Source organism: Cyclopterus lumpus, chromosome 17 (genome assembly GCF_009769545.1).
Source record: "Cyclopterus lumpus isolate fCycLum1 chromosome 17, fCycLum1.pri, whole genome shotgun sequence".
Lineage (NCBI taxonomy): Eukaryota > Metazoa > Chordata > Actinopteri > Perciformes > Cyclopteridae > Cyclopterus > Cyclopterus lumpus.
Window position 1 is genome coordinate 8188734 of NC_046982.1, and position 19981 is coordinate 8208714.

The 19981-nt window shown below is 41.6% G+C and overlaps 1 protein-coding gene across 2 annotated transcripts in view; it reads right to left on the reverse strand.

Moving 5' to 3' along the window:
• Window positions 1–19981, reverse strand: part of tnn (tenascin N) — a 38288-nt gene that overhangs the window by 5169 nt on the left and 13138 nt on the right. For both annotated transcript variants that reach the window (XM_034556391.1, XM_034556392.1), the window contains exons 5-13: window positions 15929–16062; window positions 15687–15816; window positions 13488–13670; window positions 13000–13089; window positions 6702–6965; window positions 4646–4906; window positions 4030–4293; window positions 2369–2632; window positions 89–219 (exon numbers count right to left, since the gene is read on the reverse strand). In XM_034556391.1, the coding sequence (XP_034412282.1) occupies window positions 89–219; window positions 2369–2632; window positions 4030–4293; window positions 4646–4906; window positions 6702–6965; window positions 13000–13089; window positions 13488–13670; window positions 15687–15816; window positions 15929–16062 (1721 nt within the window). The remainder of the gene's footprint in view (window positions 1–88; window positions 220–2368; window positions 2633–4029; window positions 4294–4645; window positions 4907–6701; window positions 6966–12999; window positions 13090–13487; window positions 13671–15686; window positions 15817–15928; window positions 16063–19981) is intronic.

Sequence of the window (19981 nt, forward strand, 5' to 3'; positions counted from 1 at the left end):
AGTGTAATACCTTAGTCGTCGCACGTATGAATACATTTCGGTGTGGAGGGAGTTTATCTTTTTGTGGTTAGAAAATATGGCCAATCACCTCCATGTTGCCGTTCTCATCGCTGTAGACGAGAACGTAACCCTCGATGTCAGCAAGAGGAGGAACCCAGGTCAATAAAGCAGACTCCAGAGTCACATCTGTCGCCTTCAGCTCCTTCGGGGCATCAATGTCTGTGAATTGGAGTGCAAATCAGAATGGATTACAGCGCAGGAATATGGAGTATACTGTCTATTCATTAATACACCTTTACAACTCAGGTCTGTATTTGGTAAGCAGAGGGTGTTTAATGCTGTTTACTTGAGTTTCTCCAATAAAACTAGAGAAGATAATAATTTCTTCATGAAAAGGGTCTCTTAAATTAAACATTGGTGCTTCAGAAAATAAAAGTGTTTCTCACACTCAAAAGTGTTTCCTAAGAATAACACATTGTTGTGCAGTATTAATCCCTCTGTATTCCCTTTCTCTACCTCAATGACAAGTGCAACATAAATGTACCTAACACTGTAGCTTTTCAGCCTCTCTCCACCTGAAGCGCAACACCACTGATGACTACCAGCCACCTGCAAACTGACAATTTGCCTGTGCAGATAAACTGACGCTTATTCCTCTACCTTGCTTTGGAGGTTTGACCTGAAACACACGCTGAAATAATTTGTCTGACACAAAAATGCCTGCTGTAACTGTGGCAGCTTTAACCTCCCATGGCTCAAGACATTCGAGGAAGCGCATGGCACCATGACTTAGAAAATCCGCTCACGCTATCTGTTATGTATTCAAGTCAAGACTGCTACTTTCATTCCTCTTCTAGTACAAAAAAAAGCCTTCTGTTTTTATGCAGGATCCATCCTATTCTATTTTACAAACACGGGGAAATAATGTGACCCCTTTTTTGGTAATTAAATTGTAATGGGACTGTGAACAGTCACAACGTTACTATGTCAACAGTGGAAACAATAATGCTGAAAAGGTCTGTATAACACACTGCTGTCGATTTGAGACTGTTTAAACAGAAATATTAATGGTGCTTGTTACTAGGTCCAATAAAATCCCAAATGTAATAACACATGCTTTTATGTGTCTCCAGGTGATATTGTCCGACACAATGGCTTCCCTATCTGAACCCAGCGCCACGTTGGCCGGTGCTTACTGAAGTTTCTAATGAGTTACGACGAGACAAGTTTATAATCCAAAACTGCCATTTGCTGCCTAATTGAAAAAGAGTCAGCTTTCACTTGAAGCTCCCAGGTGATTTTACACATCATCTGGCTCACACAAAGATAACCCTGTTGTAACCCATTCACCAGGTGCTGCCGCTGCTATTTAAACCCCACACTAAGTTACCAGGACTATGGGATGCATTTCCGGCCAGAGCAGGAGTTTGGGTGCTCCGTGGTAGTACAGGTTTATTAAATCAGAGGTCACGGGGATTAAGAATGGCTGGATTTCTGTTTTGTGTGCACATTATTCAAACGTATCATCATTATAAAATAAATAAATAATACATATCAGCAGCTTACATTGATACACTGTCTTAAAAGGCACAAGTTACTGCACGTTTTCAACAACGTCCAACAGGTCTCACGCATGATGAAAGCACCACAGGTAACTTCTCTGTACCGACGATAAAACCCAGATGTATTCCCGACCTCTGATACTTCACTGGACCCCTGTAAATACCAGTGTATCCGAATACCAGTATCCAGTATTGTCCCACCAAACAACATTTGAGTAAAACATCAGTAAAATACACTTACAAACTGACCAATTCAATGCTTTTTTCAGCATAAATTAAAATAACGTGATTTCTTATCAACTGTATAGGGATGACATCTCATTAGTTAATTTCCTCTTCATCTAAAAGGCTACAATGTTCCCTCACCTTTGCACAACTCCTGTTACTGCTTCTGGAGTATAACTAATATTCCCCCAAACTAGGACCACATCTAGCACATCTTTGCTGACAAGACATTCTTACCTGCATTCTCAGACTTAGGCCGTGGTTTTTGACAGTAAAAGAACAATGAATTCTTTGTTTATACAAAGAAACCGGGAACTTTATTTTCTGAAACAGCTTTGTGCTAAGATCACAGCACTACACTAAATATTGGAGAAAGTTAGTTTGTGATAACAGCCATCGGTAAATGTATCGATATGCAGTTTTCCTTTGTGTATCAATAACGTTGAAAACAGAAATCTAGACTGCCAGAATTGTCAAAAGAATGAGCTCTTTCAATGATGTTAAATGGGGAATTGTCTTTTCAAGAGAGGAGAGCTTTATCATAACTAAAAGAAAATCCTGCCTATTCGTAGTGTATTAACCTGTCTCAGCATTTGTTGAGCTCTTCCTGCTTGCTTTGCTCCCCTTGATGGCCCAAATGTAGACAGTGTAGAGGACACCAGGCCTCAGGCCAGCCAGCATGTAAGAGGTGCTGTCAGACCGGACTGGGATCTCCCCACTAGAGCCATCAGAGGTGCTGTAGGTTAAGACGTAGCCATCAATTTCTGCCTGGACTGGATCCCATGACACGCTGAAGCTGGACTCTGTTTCATCTCGGGCTAAGAGATTAGCAGGAGCATCCAGTTCTAGAGGAAGATGTTAGTAGAGCTGGTTATTATACTACAGAGATGCAAACTACAAGAACTACTGATGCAGATGTAAAAATGTAGTGTTTCATTTCCCAACCGGAGGGGAACAGATTAAATCTTCTGGCATGCATTTGCTAAAATCATTATTAATATGATGGTCATTACAAGAAAAATTAGGTTTGCCTTCGCAAAAAATAAATTGGATACCCTGTGATATGTATATATATCAGATGCAATATATGCTTCGATCTTCCCACTAGCTTTGTTCCAACGCACTGCCCAAATGTAGACAATGTAAAGGAGACTTGGACAAGGCAGTAAGCTTGTAGTAGATATTATGGGATCAGAGGTGTCTTTGTGCTTGAGCTCTCATCAGAATTGTAGCCAAGCTGACGTCCATTGAATGTTTGACTGCACTTTGACTCACTGATGAAGAGTTTAGTTCAAGCACCCAGCACTGCATATGGAGTCACGGTTATAGCAAGGGCTAAGAAAACATCGCCTGGAATAAGCACAAGAGAGCCTCTGTTATTGAATGAACATCGTAGCTCAGCCAGAAATGCTCAATGTTGGGGGCAAAACCTGTTTGGCAGATGTTCTGGACTGAGCACATTCTGACTACTCGATTGTGCATCACCATGAGAGAGAAGGAGCATGATCTGATGCTAAATCTAATCATATCCGTCTTTTCCCTGGTGGAGGGAGCCTGGTGCACCTGCAGCTTGCAGTGAGCAAAAGCAAAGATTGGTCAGAATATCTGGCCTTCTGGGTTGAGTGTTGGTTAAGAGACAGCTGAGCCAAAGAGCCAATCTTCAATCCATCCTTCATCTGTGGTCACAAACGTTGGGTAGTACAGCACATGCAACTGAAAGGATCATATTGTTGGATAAAAGAGGCTGAGATGAGATTCCTGAGCATGTTGGCGGACCTCAGTCTGAATGACAGAGTGAAGAGTCTTTTCCAGAGTAGCAGGTAGAGGTGTTTTGGTCACTTGGAAAGAATGGCCCTGGGCATCTTCTTATGCTCAATGCATGAGTGGCTCAGGGGAAACTGCAGGGTAGTTGCAGGACATGCTCGAGGGATTACACCTCAGAGTTGGAGTAAGTTATTGGGGAAAATGGATGTCTGGGCTGCTTTGCTCGCTGTGACCCGCATAAGAAGTTGCCAAGCAGATGGATGAAGTGATGGATTGGAAAACGTCTTTAAACAAATAAGTTAAGAGAAACCATGTGAGAAACACATTTCCCTTTTGGTGTTTACAGGAGACTTGACTTGTCAAAATAACTGTAGACGGTATTAAACTTAAACATGGCCACACACAAGAAAATGTGAGGTGAGTATTTCAAATGGGGAATGGCTAAAATGTGTCGGTTTTAACAGAAAGTGGTCGAGACCTGTCTGAGCTTGTGTTGAGATTTGCCTGCTGGCTTTGTTTCCTTTAATGGCCCAGATGTAGACAGTGTAGAAGGCCCCAGGCTTCAAACTAGTCAGCATGTAAGAGGTGCTGTCAGGCCCCACTGGGATCTCCCCACTAACGCCATCAGAGGAGTTGTAGGTTAGGATGTAGCCATCTATTTCAGCCTGGACTGGATCCCATGACACGCTGAAGCTGGACTCTGTTTCATCTCGGGCTGAGAGGTTAGCGGGAGCATCCAGTTCTAGAGGAAGATGTTAGTAGAGGATATTAATACACTACTGATGCAAACTACAGACGACAGACCAGTGAATCAACTTATCCCAAGCCCTGGTCTCATGACAGCCTGAAGCTTGATGATGTCTCATGTTTGAAAGAGCTTTGTATATGCATCTAGTTCTCATTTTGAGTTGTGGATTTTGTAATAGACACAATGGTTGAAGCTGCATCTTAAAAACAGGTGTCAGGCAATCATTGAGAAAAATAAAAAAGTTTTTAAATGTATTTTTTATCAAGCTTTTAACCCAGCATTTTGACACAAGCTGGTCAGATAAGTTAAGGCGTTGTATTTGAACAGATAGTGTGAGATTTGAGACCTGTCTCAGCTTGTGTTGAGCTCTTCCTGCTGGCTTTGCTCCCCTTGATGGCCCAAATGTAGACAGTGTGGAGGACACCAGGCCTCAGGCCAGTCAGCATGTAAGAGGTGTCAGACCCGACTGGGATTTCCTCACTTGAGCCCTCAGAAGAGCTGTAGGCTAGGACGTAGCCATCGATTTCTGCCTGGGTGTGATCCCAAGACACGCTGAAGCTGGAATCTGTTTCATCTTGTGCCAAGACGTTAGTAGGAGCATCCAGCTCTGTGTGGGGAGTTATGGTTAGTATGGACTACTAAGGACATCACTACTTCCGGTGCGACAACAAATACAAATCAGTATAATGCGGTTCCCTCTTACACATAATCTTCAGTCTGTGTAAGAGGGTTGAAACGTCAAACTTGGATGGATGTGTTTTTGGTCCTTTAATTAAAACTGGTTTCTTCGTTATCAAGAAGAAAATATGTTTCTCTCTTAAGGTTTTAAATCCAAGTTTGACATCATACCACATTGCTATGTAAGCAGGGCTACTATGAGTACACAATGAGCTATGTTAATTAAAGAACATGCAAACTACTGTAGCAAACAAAGGATGGTGACAGAACATTGTTGCAGTTGAGAACAATCTGAACCCATGATGTATCGTGATACAATGTCACTGCTTTGGCTTACAGGCAAACGTGTATCTTGTCTCTGCTGCTAAATACCCGATTGTTTGTATTCTCCAAAAAACGGAAAGGGAATGCCCACTCATCATTACATAATAATAACAATAATATGAATTGCTCTTTCCCATATTGCTTATGTTGTAGTTCATTGAGATCACAATTGCTCAGTTCACCAGCTATCAAAGTGAGTTTCAGGCAACTTCAGATATTTGAAGAGCAATCCCGCTGGTTGATGTATGAGTGGGGTTATTGGAGCTAACATGTCTGCTAAAAGTGTTTGGCTTCGAAAGCAACTTGGACAAACGCCAGTTGGTACTCAAAGGCTTTCTTCTTCAGCTTTTTTTTGACAGACAAAAAAGGCAAGCAGACAGCCACAGCTGCTAACCTTCACAACAGCAAAGATGAAGAGACAGGAGAACACAGGAGAACCAACATTGCTTGCTTCGGTAAAGAAGCAAAATTGGCTCCTCTCAAACTTCTTTAAGACATTCAGCCCCAGGATAAACTAAACGCCCATTAAATAAGTTGTCCAGCCTAATGAGGTCAAATTGAGTTTCTGTCTTGGCAGATAGAACAAGAGAGGTTTGTGTGATAAGAGTCAAATGTTTTCTGTGATGCTTTATCCTTCTTGCTACCACAAACAAAAGACACACGAGTGTGTAAAATAAAACACACAGAGAAGATCAAAGAGAAATGATTGATGCATTCTACAAAAGGGCAATTTGAGTTAAAAGTGCACAAATGAGCTTAATAAAATATTTTTAAAAGTTAAAATATCATTATCTCTGCTCACAGGCTGGAAAGAATGAAAGGAATGAAACACACTGCCTAGGAAACCCGAGATGTCGGAGACTCCCAGGTCAAAGCTGTTCCGGTATTGATACCAGTATCAGAAATGCCTCCGATATGGAATTATATATATAATTACCTTTTTTGACCGGATTTGTTGCTGTATTAAAATAATTTACACTTGAACTTGTTAATTTAGAAAATTATTGAACAAGTTTCTGCCATACAACTTGTATATAATAATAATAATAATAATAATAATAATAATAATAATAATAATAATAATAATAATAATATGATTTAATTAATTTATATCTATGCTACATGTTGTTTTACAAAGTTAAGAAAGCAGTGTTTAAGTCAAGCCTGATGTTGCCTCGCCATGGTCAGGAAGAAATGGTATCTGAATATCTCTAATATATAAATCTACAACTGTGCTCAAACAAAAGTATTAATAAGTTATCTCTTATGTCTAACCTTTGTATAGAGACAACCTTTGTTGCCTCTATATCAAACACCAGACCCTTTAAACTTAAAAGGTCATTTTTTACTTTTATTGTGGACCAAATCCATCGATCACTCCTGTAATGAACAAAGTGTACCTGTTTCAGCTACTGTTGAACTCTTACTGCTGACTTTGTTGCCCTTGAAGGCCCAGATGTAAACAGTGTGGAGAACTCCAGGCTTCAAGCCAAGCAGCCTGTAAGAGGTGCTGTCACGTCCTACGGGGATCTCGGCGCTGGAGCCCTCAGCAGAGGTGTAGCTCAACATGTAGCCACCTATTTCTGCCTGGACAAGATCCCATGAAACTGTCGCAGTGTCCTCTGTTACTTCAGTGGTGGTCAGGTTGGTAGGAGCATCAATGTCTGAAGAAGAAGGGATAAGAGACAAATAAAAAAACAAGGAGTCCTTGTTCTTCACTGATCCTTCCAGTCCATTCACATTGGCTGTAGAAACTCAGTTGAGAGGCAACATCTACCAGCACCCTGAAATATGGAAAACACAGTATATTGTTTGAATATTGATTGATGGTTTCACTCAAACCCGCACAGCAAAACAAAAAGTCCCCCAAATTAAGAACAACACCACAGTGGTAAACGACTTGGTGAGGTTGAGGGGAAGATCGGGGGGTTGGGTTTAACAAATACTTATTTAAGATTAGCGAATCATGAGGTTCGGGTGAGAATGATTCCGTAGTCAAGGAAAGGGGACCTTAATCCTCATGGTTACAATAATGACCATGTGGTAAAGGCTCGGGGACGATCATGATCATGCTGTAACAAAAAGAAAATAATACTGACTGTCATTTGGAAACAAACAGCTGTCTCCCTAGTTGAAGTCTGTTGACCAATTTTGGGTATCCAATCCCTCTGCGGCTCTACATCAACACTTGACTTTGTCTCCTCTCATAACTACTACGTCCACTAGAAGGCTACAGCTCCTACAGGGCTGTGTCACCTGAACACAAACACATTGTTGTTTGATGACCAGGTTGATGCCTGTTGTTCTCCTTGGGATAAACAGTCTGAGCAAAACCGGAATGTGTTTCTACTTCAATTTCACGGAGCAGGATGAGCATAGTATGACAATAGTTTATTGTACAGTATGGGAAGAGTGAGTCTGAGTTTGGACTCGCTCTTACAAAACATCATTGAATTGGTGTGTTTGGAAGAAGCAGGTGAGGTGAGTAAAAACTAGAACCAGCCACAGCAGTTGAGGGTAAGCAATAGTCTGCAGCAGCATTTGTCAGGGAGTTATTATAAAACAATGTCGCTGCTGCTTTTCTTTTTTTAATCGGCTGTCAGAGAGTTCACGCAGCAAGCTCGTTATCCATATTTGCATGGTCACCCGAAGATTATAAATAAACAAAGGCCTCAAAGGAAGAGCTCTGTGAAGCACTTCAAAAACGGCATCACGCAGCACACAACCCGACCGATGGTCTGGTCCTCATCACTGAGCTCCACAGGACGAGGACACACAGCAGCGCAGCAGAACACGGAGCCTCGGTCGTGAAGTCAATGGGCTCGAGGAGTCACAGGAAGACGCAGGCGGAGCAGTTGTGTGTGGAAGGGTGTTAGTTTCTGTCGAGGGAATCTCGGTGAAAGCAACGAGAGTTAGGGAGACAGAAGATAAGTCACAAGAGGCATCATCGTAAGAGAGACAGAGGAAGTGGAGGGAAATGTAAAAGCCATCATCGTTTAGGGTTATTCCTCTGTGGCAGCGGCTCAGTGGAGGTCAGTCTTGTGCCAGTGCGCAGTCTGCATCATGAAAACTGATTGATGATGCATCCAGGAGAAGAAAGGAGGCGTGCAGCTCTATACCGCCTCTTCGTCTTTCTCCTCCTCTCCCGTTGTCACTTTTCTGTCCTTGTGGCTGCACTGCTTGACAGTCTGTTATGAGCTAAACCACAGAAGGAATTTATTACAGCTCAATTTTAATATGGTTGAGTGTTTCCTCCAAGGCCTAAAAACGAGAGGTCAACAAGTAGTCTAAGTACCATAAGTGAGCGCTACTGAGGGAGCCCAGAAAGCATCGATCACTACCCACTCTAAATGTTTTGGTTTCTCAGAATACGACACTGAAGACTATGAAGTGACTGGCAGGCTGTTACACCAGGACTGTGCTGTGCGAGTATGACTTGACACACAAACAGACAGCATGGGCCACCATAGGATTACTATCCATCAGTTGCAATATGTAGTTTATTTTGTAGAAGAAAAATAGATTTCAGTCAGACAGCCCAAATGAACAATGAAAGTACAATCTGCTATTGATTTTATGCTTAAATTTGGTTTGTAACCATCTGAATGAAGCTTGTATTACACTATGCCTCGATCTACTTCAAATCCCCAATCTGAAACACAGGTAGCAGCACGAATCTCTGCCTGTCTGACCGACATCTCTCAGTGGATGTCCGCACACCACCTGAAAATTAACCCGGACAAGACTGAACTTCTTTTCCTTGCAGGAAAATGCTCTCCCACCCACGACCTGACTATTAACTTCAACAACTCAGTGCTGGCTCCGACTCCGACTGGCATGAACCTCAGTGTGACACTCGACAGTCAACTCTCCCTGACTGCCAACATTACCGCAATAACACGCTCCTGTAGGTACATGCTGTACAACATCAGAAGAATACGACCCCTTCTCACTCAGAAGGCGGCACAGGTCTTGGTCCAGGCTCTGGTCATCTCACGGCTAGACTACTTCAACTTCCTCTTGGCAGGTCTACCTGCTAATACCATTCGACCTCTACAGCTCATCCAGAATGCAGCTGCTAGACTGGTCTTCAACCTACCGAAGTTTACCCACACTACTCCGCTCCTCCGCGACCTTCACTGGTTACCGGTGGCCGCCCGCATCCGCTTCGAAACATTGGTACTTGCGTAACGTGCTGCGAACAGATCGGGTCCGGTCTACATCCAGGACATGGTCAAACCGTACACCCCACCTCGTTCACTTCGCTCGGCTTCTGCCAATCTGCTTGTAGCTCCGTCACTACGAGCTAAACACTCAACAAAATCACGACTGTTAACTGTGCTGGCTCCTCATTGGTGGAACGAGCTCCCCATTGACATCAGGACAGCAGAAAATCTCTACACCTTCCGTCGCAAACTAAAAACACATCTTTGTCGACTATACCTTGAATAGGGAAGGTAGAGCCGTAGTAGCACTTTAGTAGCACTTAAATGTCTCTTACTGATAGCACTTTGTAGTTTAACTTTATTGAAGAAGTTGTACTTTCTCGATTCTTGTTGTTCTGAGTTTGTACTCATGGTTGAATGCACTTATTGTAAGTCGCTTTGGATAAAAGCGTCAGCTAAATGACATGTAATGTAATGTAATGTAAAAATCCAAGGTTTCCCTCTCCCTCTTTGCTGTTATTTTGGTCATCTTTGCAGTTCCTTTGGCTCTTATAGGCAGTATAGCTGCTGTCTCGGCTGTCTGATATGTTCTATATGATATTCCATATTTTTTCCGAGCACGACTACTTTCTGAAGGTTTCTCTCGCGTTTGCTCGGAAGTTACAGAGTGTGATGGATGGCGTTCTACCCCACTAGCTGCATAGCGACAGTGGCTACCGGCTACAGAATACGAGCTGTGGCTTCGGTTGTTTGGAAAACAGCTTATCCATTATGGCTGGCATGTTCAGCAGAGGCATGGACCACAAGGCGCACAGTAACAGGCCGTCTTTCATCATTTACAGCCTCACTGTACAGTGGAACCCATACAGTACATCTGTGGATGGAGCCGAGGGAAAATATGTGTCGATACGTGTCGTTCTTTTAGACACTAGAGTATGTCAGGTGTGACATATGGATTGTTGTGGAGTCCTCTGGCTACCAAAGTCTTTTGTATGCGTTTATCCAACAATTTATTTGTACCATAAGCAGCTCGTAATTCTTTATGACAGAATTGACTCTTTTTTTTAATCTAGAAGTGGAAGTAACTTACCATATGGATGATATGATCATCATTATTCATCCACTGTACTCGCAGGCATGCACATGTCACAGATTTAATAAACACATAATTAGACCAATAGCTCTTTTTTAAATAGTTTTTATTAAGCTGCACTAATGCTGTAAAATTATCAGGAATCATTAACGTATTATTACCTCTCAAAATAATTGACGCAAAAAAAAGAAGCTGTGTTACAAGTATGTATCCAGAAATAAGGGCACGGCTGGCAGATATTCCTCCAAATGCCAGACATTAGTATAGAGCCGAGAGAGAGAGAGAGAGAGAGAGAGAGAGATAGGAATTTTTTTACCCGCCCGAACAAACCCGTGATATTTTCTAGTCAGCATACCCAAACCCGCCACACCTAGAGGACCCAGGTAGACCCCTGACACATGTATGTATGTACACATACACACACACACACACACATGCACACACACACACACACACACACACACACACACACACACACACACACACACACACACGAACAGGCCAAGAGTGCTGTCTCTAACCACACCTTCATAATGTAGAAGAGTTCAAGTTCTCATTATTGTCTTTATAAAATGTCCCTTCTCACATTTTCATTTGTCATATTTCTGGCATCTACTGTACAGAGCTGATGGACAAGTCTGAGCAGACAGGGTACTCCCACCGGGCCACATGAGGTGCTATAGTGTGTCCAGATAACACTAAGACTACACATTCCTCTCCTCTGCCAATGCCAAGTCCATCTGTTTGTGGTTATACAGGCCTTGTTGGTGACTTTATTGAATCTGAATCAGCGGTGCAGCCGTGGTGGGTTGTGTTTATACGCCTTATAATCTTTTGGCAGGTTAGTGAATGTGAAACGTCTGCTCCAGAGAGAGATGCATTTGAAGCTGGAGTTTCTAAATGCCAGCTGTCATTTTATTCTAGAACTGAAGACACCATACCGCCACCAACATCATTTCACACACACATACACCTTTACGTACAGTATATACTCTAAGAATTAAAACATATTCTGTTCTTGTGTTCTCCTATTATTCCTGGTAATATTTTACCCTCATTTCTCCCTGTAACCATAGCACTTACAGCCCTCTTTTTTGCTCTTTTCTACAGTTCCTTCTTCAGATCCTTTTATCTCTCAGTTGCGTAGTACTACGCCAGCCCAATAAAAACAGCATGTTTGGTGAGATAGTAAGTGTGTGTGGTCTCCGTTGCGCCATGCCAGACATCATGAAACCAGCACATCCTCGCTGGCGTGCAAAGCTGAGGCCTATCCTCCTCAATCACCTCTAAGCCTTTTCAAGTAACACCTAAAATGAAGGATGGTATAGCTACTGGAGTGGAGACAAGCCACTGTCTGTCTGGTGGAGATTAGCACATTCCCACACACACACATGCAATTACTACACGAGTAGGTGGCACACTCACACACAGGGAGATTAGCAGTGACAGAGGCCCTTGAGTACCTGCAGAAGAAGAGAGGTGAGTCTTGAAAATACCGAGCTAACACAGATGACTAAAAACCATTAAATTGGCCATCAACCTGGAGACTACTTTTGAACTGATTGAGCTCTGGATGGTGGATGAGGAAACAAAGGAAGAGAAATGAAAGACAGTCAAAGTTAAAAAAATAAAAATAACAAAGCACAAATGAGCAGAATAATGGGAGAAACTGGTGACCTGTCATGCCATTGTGGACCATTCCTCAGTAACTTAAACAATAACTTTAAAATGCCTGAATAACATTACCAGCTGTTAAAGTGAAACCGTTAAATTAATTCCTCCTCACGGCTGAAAACCAAATGTTAGACCAAATGTGTCAAACTTAATGCCGCGCTGCTAAAATCAACATTACCAGATGGACTCATCCTGGCCCTTCACACCGCAACCATCAGGGAGCATCTCGTAGTCGTTACCTCATTCATATCATGTTTCCTCTTGGTGCACAGGCTCACCACAGCTCACCACAGACCTGTACAGATTAATAGGCTGTACATTCTAGCCTTAATTCATTAACCCATAGTCGTGCTGCTTGCTGGCTGTATTCATTTGGCTATTATCATTGCCTGTTGCCTGATTGCCTGATGAAGATAATACCAGGTTGTATCGTACTGCATGTCACAACAATTGTGCATGACAGATTATGTGTTTTTCCTATCAGGTTCTGGCCATAGGTGAATTACTGGTGGCTCAACAAGACCTCAGAGCAGTTGTTGATGTTGCAGCCAATTCAAAACGGTGTTTCAATCCCACAGGTGGCGGAGTGTCATTCATTTCAGACATAGTCGGCAGCAGCACAAACGCAAGTCTCTGCAATGTCTGTGAGAACATTAGCAGAAAATGTGGTTCCCACTTTGTGCTAAATGATAACATGCAGAATATGCACTGAGTTACACATTAGGATAAATGGATCATGGACGCTTATGGGTTGACAACACTGACCTGTGGCACCAGTGACAGAGGACGGTTTTCCCTCAGTGATTCCTTTGATGGCCTGCACTGAGATCCGGTACTCTGTTCCTGGAAAAAGACCTGCACAAAGACACATTTTTTAAAATCGCGATTTTGTTCCACCATTCCACGTTTATTTGTCTGATTTTTTCTTTCTTTGCGAAATACTGAATGCTTTCACTTTGACAGGCATACAAATCCATCAAACTATCTAACTACAGTCTGAGAGGGAAATTCACTATTTGGTTGACCTGATCATAACTCATGTCCACAATGAAGCCGTATCAAATGTTCAGTCATTTTTCATGCAAGATGTCAAGAGATGATGTTCTCAGCCTTTCAAATATGGAGACTCCTGCTGCTTTCCCCTGTTTTACATCACATTAAACTGCATACCTCTGAGTTTTAGATTTACATTTAAAAGACATAACCTGATATGAAAATAATTGTTAGTAGCATCACTCTATTACAACACTTACCAACAATGGTGTGTTTGGTGCGCGCCTCTTGGTTCCTCTGTACGTTCTGCTCCTCCTTCTGTCCTGAAGGGTCAGTGTGTGTGAGCCTGAAGTGATCCACTTCAGCTGACGGGTTCTTCCAGTCCACCTGGATGGAGACTTCTGTGTGGCCAAGGACTCTGATACCATCAATAGAGGAGACATCTGGGAAGGATACAAGCAAGGTGGAACTGGGAGTACAGACTGGACCCGTAAACGGGGATGCCTTAATTAAAGCTTCTGCAATCACACGGATATACTCTACTCCTATGTCTTTGAGTTAGATGATGAATCCCTTTCACCATAAAATGGGAAGGGGGTACACAGGAATTTCTCTTTTTGCTATCAAGAAAACATCATAACCACACTTGACATTACTATATTACATGTATATAATACTATATAGTGTGGATAACATCTTCACTTCAATATCAGAAAAAAACTGCACAGTGAAGTTTACACATTTATTTAAATACCAGCACAGAACCACTATCATAGGGTACATTATGAATGATATCAAATAATTATGTACGCACTGAGCATTGCTCATATTACATGATTTTCTAAAAGCAAGTCTGGAGAAACAAATAACCCGACCAAGATGTATAGCCCCTTTTCCTCCCACTGCCTTTCTCTGATATCCTTCCCCCTGTCCTGTGCACGAGCACGATGTTAAATGCTAAATGGACTTGTACCTTTCTAGTTTTCCGACCACTGAAAGCGCCTTTACTCCACATGTCATTCGCCCATTAACACCCATTCACACAGTGATGACAGGGTCTACCATGCAAGGTGCCACCTGCCCATCATAAGTGACTAATCATTCACACCTCATTCACACTCCGATGGCACAGCCTTCGGGAGCAATTTGGGGTTAAGTGTCTTGCCCAAGGACAGGTCGACATGGACTGGAGGAGCCGGGGATCGCACCGATCTTCTAATTGTGGGACGACCCGCTCTACCCTCTGAGCCACGGTCGCCGGCCGCATGATCACCCCCGATGTTGTTGATTGGCTGGAATCGTGTCGTGCGAGTCAGTCAGTCAGAGTTGGTTACCCATTTACAGTCAGGGCTGCATTTGAACCACACTATACCCATTCTACCTTACCCAGACATATTTGCTAAAGATTCAAAGCACTAAAGGCTTTTTAACACATATGCTGTATGATAAACATATGAAATGCAGGTGACCGCGTGTAAAGATAGGTACCTTTAGAATATTAACAAGGAGGGAAGTCAGAATATGCGGCATTTGGTGAAAAAATACCCAAACCGTAAAACAAAACAAAGAGTCAGCATAATTTTTATACCAGCTATTGTATGTTTCCGAGGGAAAAAGAAAAGTAGATCATGGTTTGAACTATATGTTACCAGTCTGCCTCGTGCCGTGTCGCAAGCGTAAACCAGATGATGGCGTGTGGGAATGCCATGCTCCGTGAGGTTTTCCATGAGTAACCAGGCTAACCACACATTAGAGTCAAACTCAATCTCGCCCTCTTTTTCTCCTTCTCGCTCATGCCTACAAATCCTGTCTGTTAATCTCTTTCTCTTCACATCTGTCTCTACCACATCTGTGAGCAAGTCCGCTTTCCATTAAACACATCCGTGAAGCCGTTTCCTTGTAATTACCTTTACATTTAATGATTAAAAAACCATCACTTGATGAAACACTAAGTAATGACAGGCCTCAGCTTTTTAGCCGAGCATTTCCGTAAAAAACATTTCCGGAACAGGAAAAAACTCTCCTCAGCTCACTGATTCACTGCAAGTCATTCTCGCTGTGTACTTGCCTCTTTCCTTAAATCTAGACTCTAAATCTGAAGCATCTCCTTCCCCTAAACATTAAAGAGCTTGACATTTAAGTGTCTTCATGCCTCATCATGCCCTCACTTACACTTGGGCTCAAATGTGAGAGCTTAATCCCCAGAAAATCTAAAGAAATCCACCAGACCTGCAGGCCACACCTGGCCTTCTGGCCAAATCACTCTATAATGGGTCACTTCTGCCTTTAAACCCTACTCCACCAACAGATTTAAAGAAAGCATGGTGCACACAGCCACCTTACACTTCACAAGTAATGGATACTAATCTGCTTCATGCTCATTTAGTCAAGAGAGTGACGCACACATTTTAGGACCACGTTGGTGTTTTTCAGTCCTGCTGACAACGGTCTGTTCTCACCTGTGGTAGCTTCGATCTTGTCTGCTTCACTTTGGATATCTTTGATGACAGCAAACACCTGGACAATGTAAGTGACTCCAGGAGTCAGTCCTGAGATGAGGTAGGAGTTATCTGTGTTGGAAACACGAATCTAGGACACAGTGGTTTGAGACAAAAGAGTTAAAAAAATGAAAAATATGGTTCTATTCTACGCCATTTATTTGAGATATCTATAGAAATGACCAACAAAAACACAAACGTACATGCTCCTGGGTACTCTCATCATGTTTGGGATGGTATGTCAGAATATAATACTCTGCCCCACGAACTGATTCCCACTTAACCAGGAGGGAGACGTCAGTCATCTGGACCAAGCGCAGACCCTGAGGACTGTCGACTGACAGAGAAAGAGAGTGAGACAAAGACAGAGACAAAAAAAATTAACAGAGATTATTGCACATTTTAATAGAATGTTTGATCACTTTTAGGGCTGACACCAAATAGTCGACTATTCCGCGATTCAGTGTAAGGAGCCCAATTACACTGCCACTCTCATTGCACCAGAATCATCAAAGTGCTGGAAAAGTGTGGTTAAGAAGCAAAGGATCATTCCATTCGGGGGTGCTGAATGTTTCATTTGACATAGTATTGCTGGATTTTTTTCCAATTATTCATGATATATAGCCTATTTGAGAATTATCAACCTATTAATAATACTATTTAATGTGAAAATAACTCATGTGCATTCAATCAATCTGCTTAGTGTACGTGAACAAATCACCATGTATGCAAGGTTGCAATTTGCAGGACCACTGGAGCAGTATTTTGGCGACAGCCTCAGAAAGACTTAATAACAATATTGTAAGGCTACTGTTTCAGTCTTTTCAAACACCTACATGAACTCAAACTGATAATTAAACCGGAAAATCATGAACAAAAAGCAATGCATTGTTGCGAGGTATTTTCCTGAATTTGAGATGGGAATTGTTAAATAAATATTGCTTTTCAGTGGTTATACGAGGCCAAATGAGCTCAATGGAGATGATGTGAAAAAAATATGTCCAGGGGCGAATCAGAAGGTGTATACGGTGGAGTACAATAACTTAAAAACAGCCAAAGGACACAATACAGTGAGTCAGCAGTGCTGGGGAGGGGATGATAGATGGAAATAAATGCTAGACGGTGGTACATTCAGAGAAGTACACTACATAGGAAACGTATGCATTTTTTCCAAAGGGGAAGATGTGAGATGGGTAGTGAACACTTTCTTTTGGCAGGGAAAGAATTCACACCAGGTTCAGGTGCTGTTCCACAAGGCAAAGTCAGGAAGCTTAATATTGTTCTCAAATGTAATCCTTTTCCATCCAGTAGCAGTTAATATCCCCCTGTTGCCAACCGAAGCAGAAATATCAACGATCGTTAACTCAAAATAATATCTCAGCACAACTGGGGTGAATAAATTAACATATTAAGTTTGGAAAAAGTGGAAACTAAGAGTGATTTGTGTCTTATCTGAGGGAAATATAACTGAAACCACATGTTTGGACTTGTTTTAATCTGCACCTAGTGAGCACTAAGGAAGTACAAGTTAATGCTCAGGACAAATAAAATGGGAAACAAATGTCAGTTTCTTTCTATTTGTTCCTGTGTGTCCTATTATCTTTCCCATTTGTTTACTCAATATTAAATGTGGTGGAAATTAATGTTCCGTTACCTTGTGAAAAATCAAAAGTACTTTAAGCATGGTTGTCTTATAACACTTTATTACCAGAACAAGTTAACAAGTAATCAACCATGAGCCGAAACACAGACAAGTCCTGAAACATTCAGCTGAATGGAACGGGAACCTCTGAGCCTTCTCGTAAGGTTGTCAGAAATTACTGCTAACGTTTCAGTCCAAGATCTCCGTCCTTTATACGTTTACGAATAGCTTAGTAGACAAATAACTGTGTTTAATCTACTGAACAACACAACGATGACAAGCCGGTTTCTTTCTATCTCGACCCTCTATAATCCATAATATTTGGCCTGTCCACTAAGATGAACCCAGGACACGTCGGTCATCATTGATGTCCAGAAGTTACATATGTTACTGTCAGAAGGACAAGTTAGGATTTTTCCCCGACATTAAACATGTCAATCGAGTCGAGACAATTAAGAACTTGAAAAAGGGGGCAAAAATGGTTTTGAGTTAAGGACGAAAATGAAACGAAAGTGTACACTTTGTTGAACAGAATCTCAAACATTTGTGAGGGAGTCAACGGAGCTACAGTAAGAATGTTAAATCCAAAGCATCTGCAAGGTGTTGATACAGCGCTAAAGAAGTTACTATGTTCACTTTTAATAATCTCCCCCGCTTTATATTCAGATTATCTCATTTGATGCGGTTGCTAAACTTTGATCTTTTTTACTCTGATGGAAGTTCAGGCTTCAAAAGTATTTTTATTGTTAAAGCACCACTGGTTCTCTAAACCACCATATTAACACCAATGGCAAGGAATGAATCAGAACAATACTTGAAGGAATTAGGCCATATCTAAAACCATACTTGAGTATTCAATTCAATTCAGTTTATTTTATATAGCCCAATATCACACTTTACAAATTTGCCTCAGAGGGCTTTACAATCTGTACACATACGACATCCCTGACCTCACATCAGGAAAAACTCCCCTAAAAAAATAACCTTTCACAGGGAAAAAAGGGAAGAAACCTTCAGGAGAGCAACAGAGGAGGATCCCTCTCCCCGGATGGACAGAAGCAATATATAGTATGTATTCACCGGAAGCTGATTGACATCCATCACCCAAGTGCTGAAATGGCAAATAGCCACATAAAACAAAGAATGTCTCTTCTTCGCCCAGTGCTTATTACCACTACTGTTACTAACACCTACAAACAACACTATGTATTGTTTGTCTTTCTTAGCTCACACTTTCCCTTGCTCCCTGACTTATCCTCTGACATGGTGCCACTGTTGATGTTACACACAAAGCTGCAGATCTGTTTCTAGCTGTGCTCTCAAAACTCAGCTTGAAGAAACAAAATCCCCATCAAGAGTTTGACATAGTTGGCCTACTGTGAAGACTGGTTCAGGACCTGAAATTGGTTGTGCAGCTTCTTTTGGTGGGCATGTGAGGCAGACATTAACACTCCCTGGCTTGTGCTCTGGGTTACATGTGGAGGAAGAAATAGCATGGACATATTGAGCCGGAGGCTTTCTATATATAGATTATTATTTAACTTTTTTTAAATTTGAAACTTATTATTCTGCAGTCCAAGATACAAGCAGTATGAAAAACGAACATTTTGTGCAGTTCATCTGCAGCTGAATCTTCAAGATATCCTTTGAAATAACTGTCACAGTATGAACTCTGTGAATTAAACTGTCCATGCCTCACTGCTGCTGCTCACCTTTCTGCTTGCCTGGCCTTAAATTGCCATAAAATGCAATTTTGTACTCTGGTCCTGAGGCAGTACAGTAATAGCAGTGTGGTGAGAAGTGCATTTAGCAGGAAAGGCAATGATTCTTCTAGGAGGGTCAAAAGACTGACGGGTGTTCTTATATTCCCGTGGTATTACAGTATGTGACCTGATGTCATATGTTGCGTAGAGGCCATAACTGTCAGAGGTCATGGGGTCAGTCCACTGAAAAGGCTCCATCAGCTGCTCTATCTGAAGTAACTGTTGGAGAGATACTTTGAATTCCCAAGTAGTAGGTCACTGTGGCTATCATGATAACTGCTTTAACTTTAGGTTTAGTTGCATCAAGGAACTGAATCAGCATTTATCACAAGATAGCTGACATTTATTTAGAAAAGACTGCTCGTTATAGAGAGAATGAGAGAGAAATTAACTGAGAAATGTTTGAATTAAATGAAATTCTTATTTAAATCATATGAACATTTGAAACTTATGTTGTTTTAAACCTATGTTGTTTTTTTCTTTCTTTAAATTGTGCTGCACCTCTAGTTTTTGGAGCAAGTATAGCTCATTAAAATAAGGTATACAATGTGTAGGCTACAGCTGTTGTTTCAATGTGTCAAGAACATTTAACCCGCATTTTACACTGTTCAGGTTGCATGCCGGTTGTAAAGTTTTACTCAAGTTACTTGCTAATGTAAAAAGGTAAACCTCATTGGATTTATTAATTGATATAAAATAATTCCTATTTAGTACGACTAAATGAATGGGCCTGGTGACAGCTGGAAGACAAGCATCAATTATTGCTGCAAGTTCTAAACAATAATTCAGGTAGATCCTAAAAGGTTTTACTCAATGATATAGGAAGAAGATTTATATTAAGGTCAACTGGG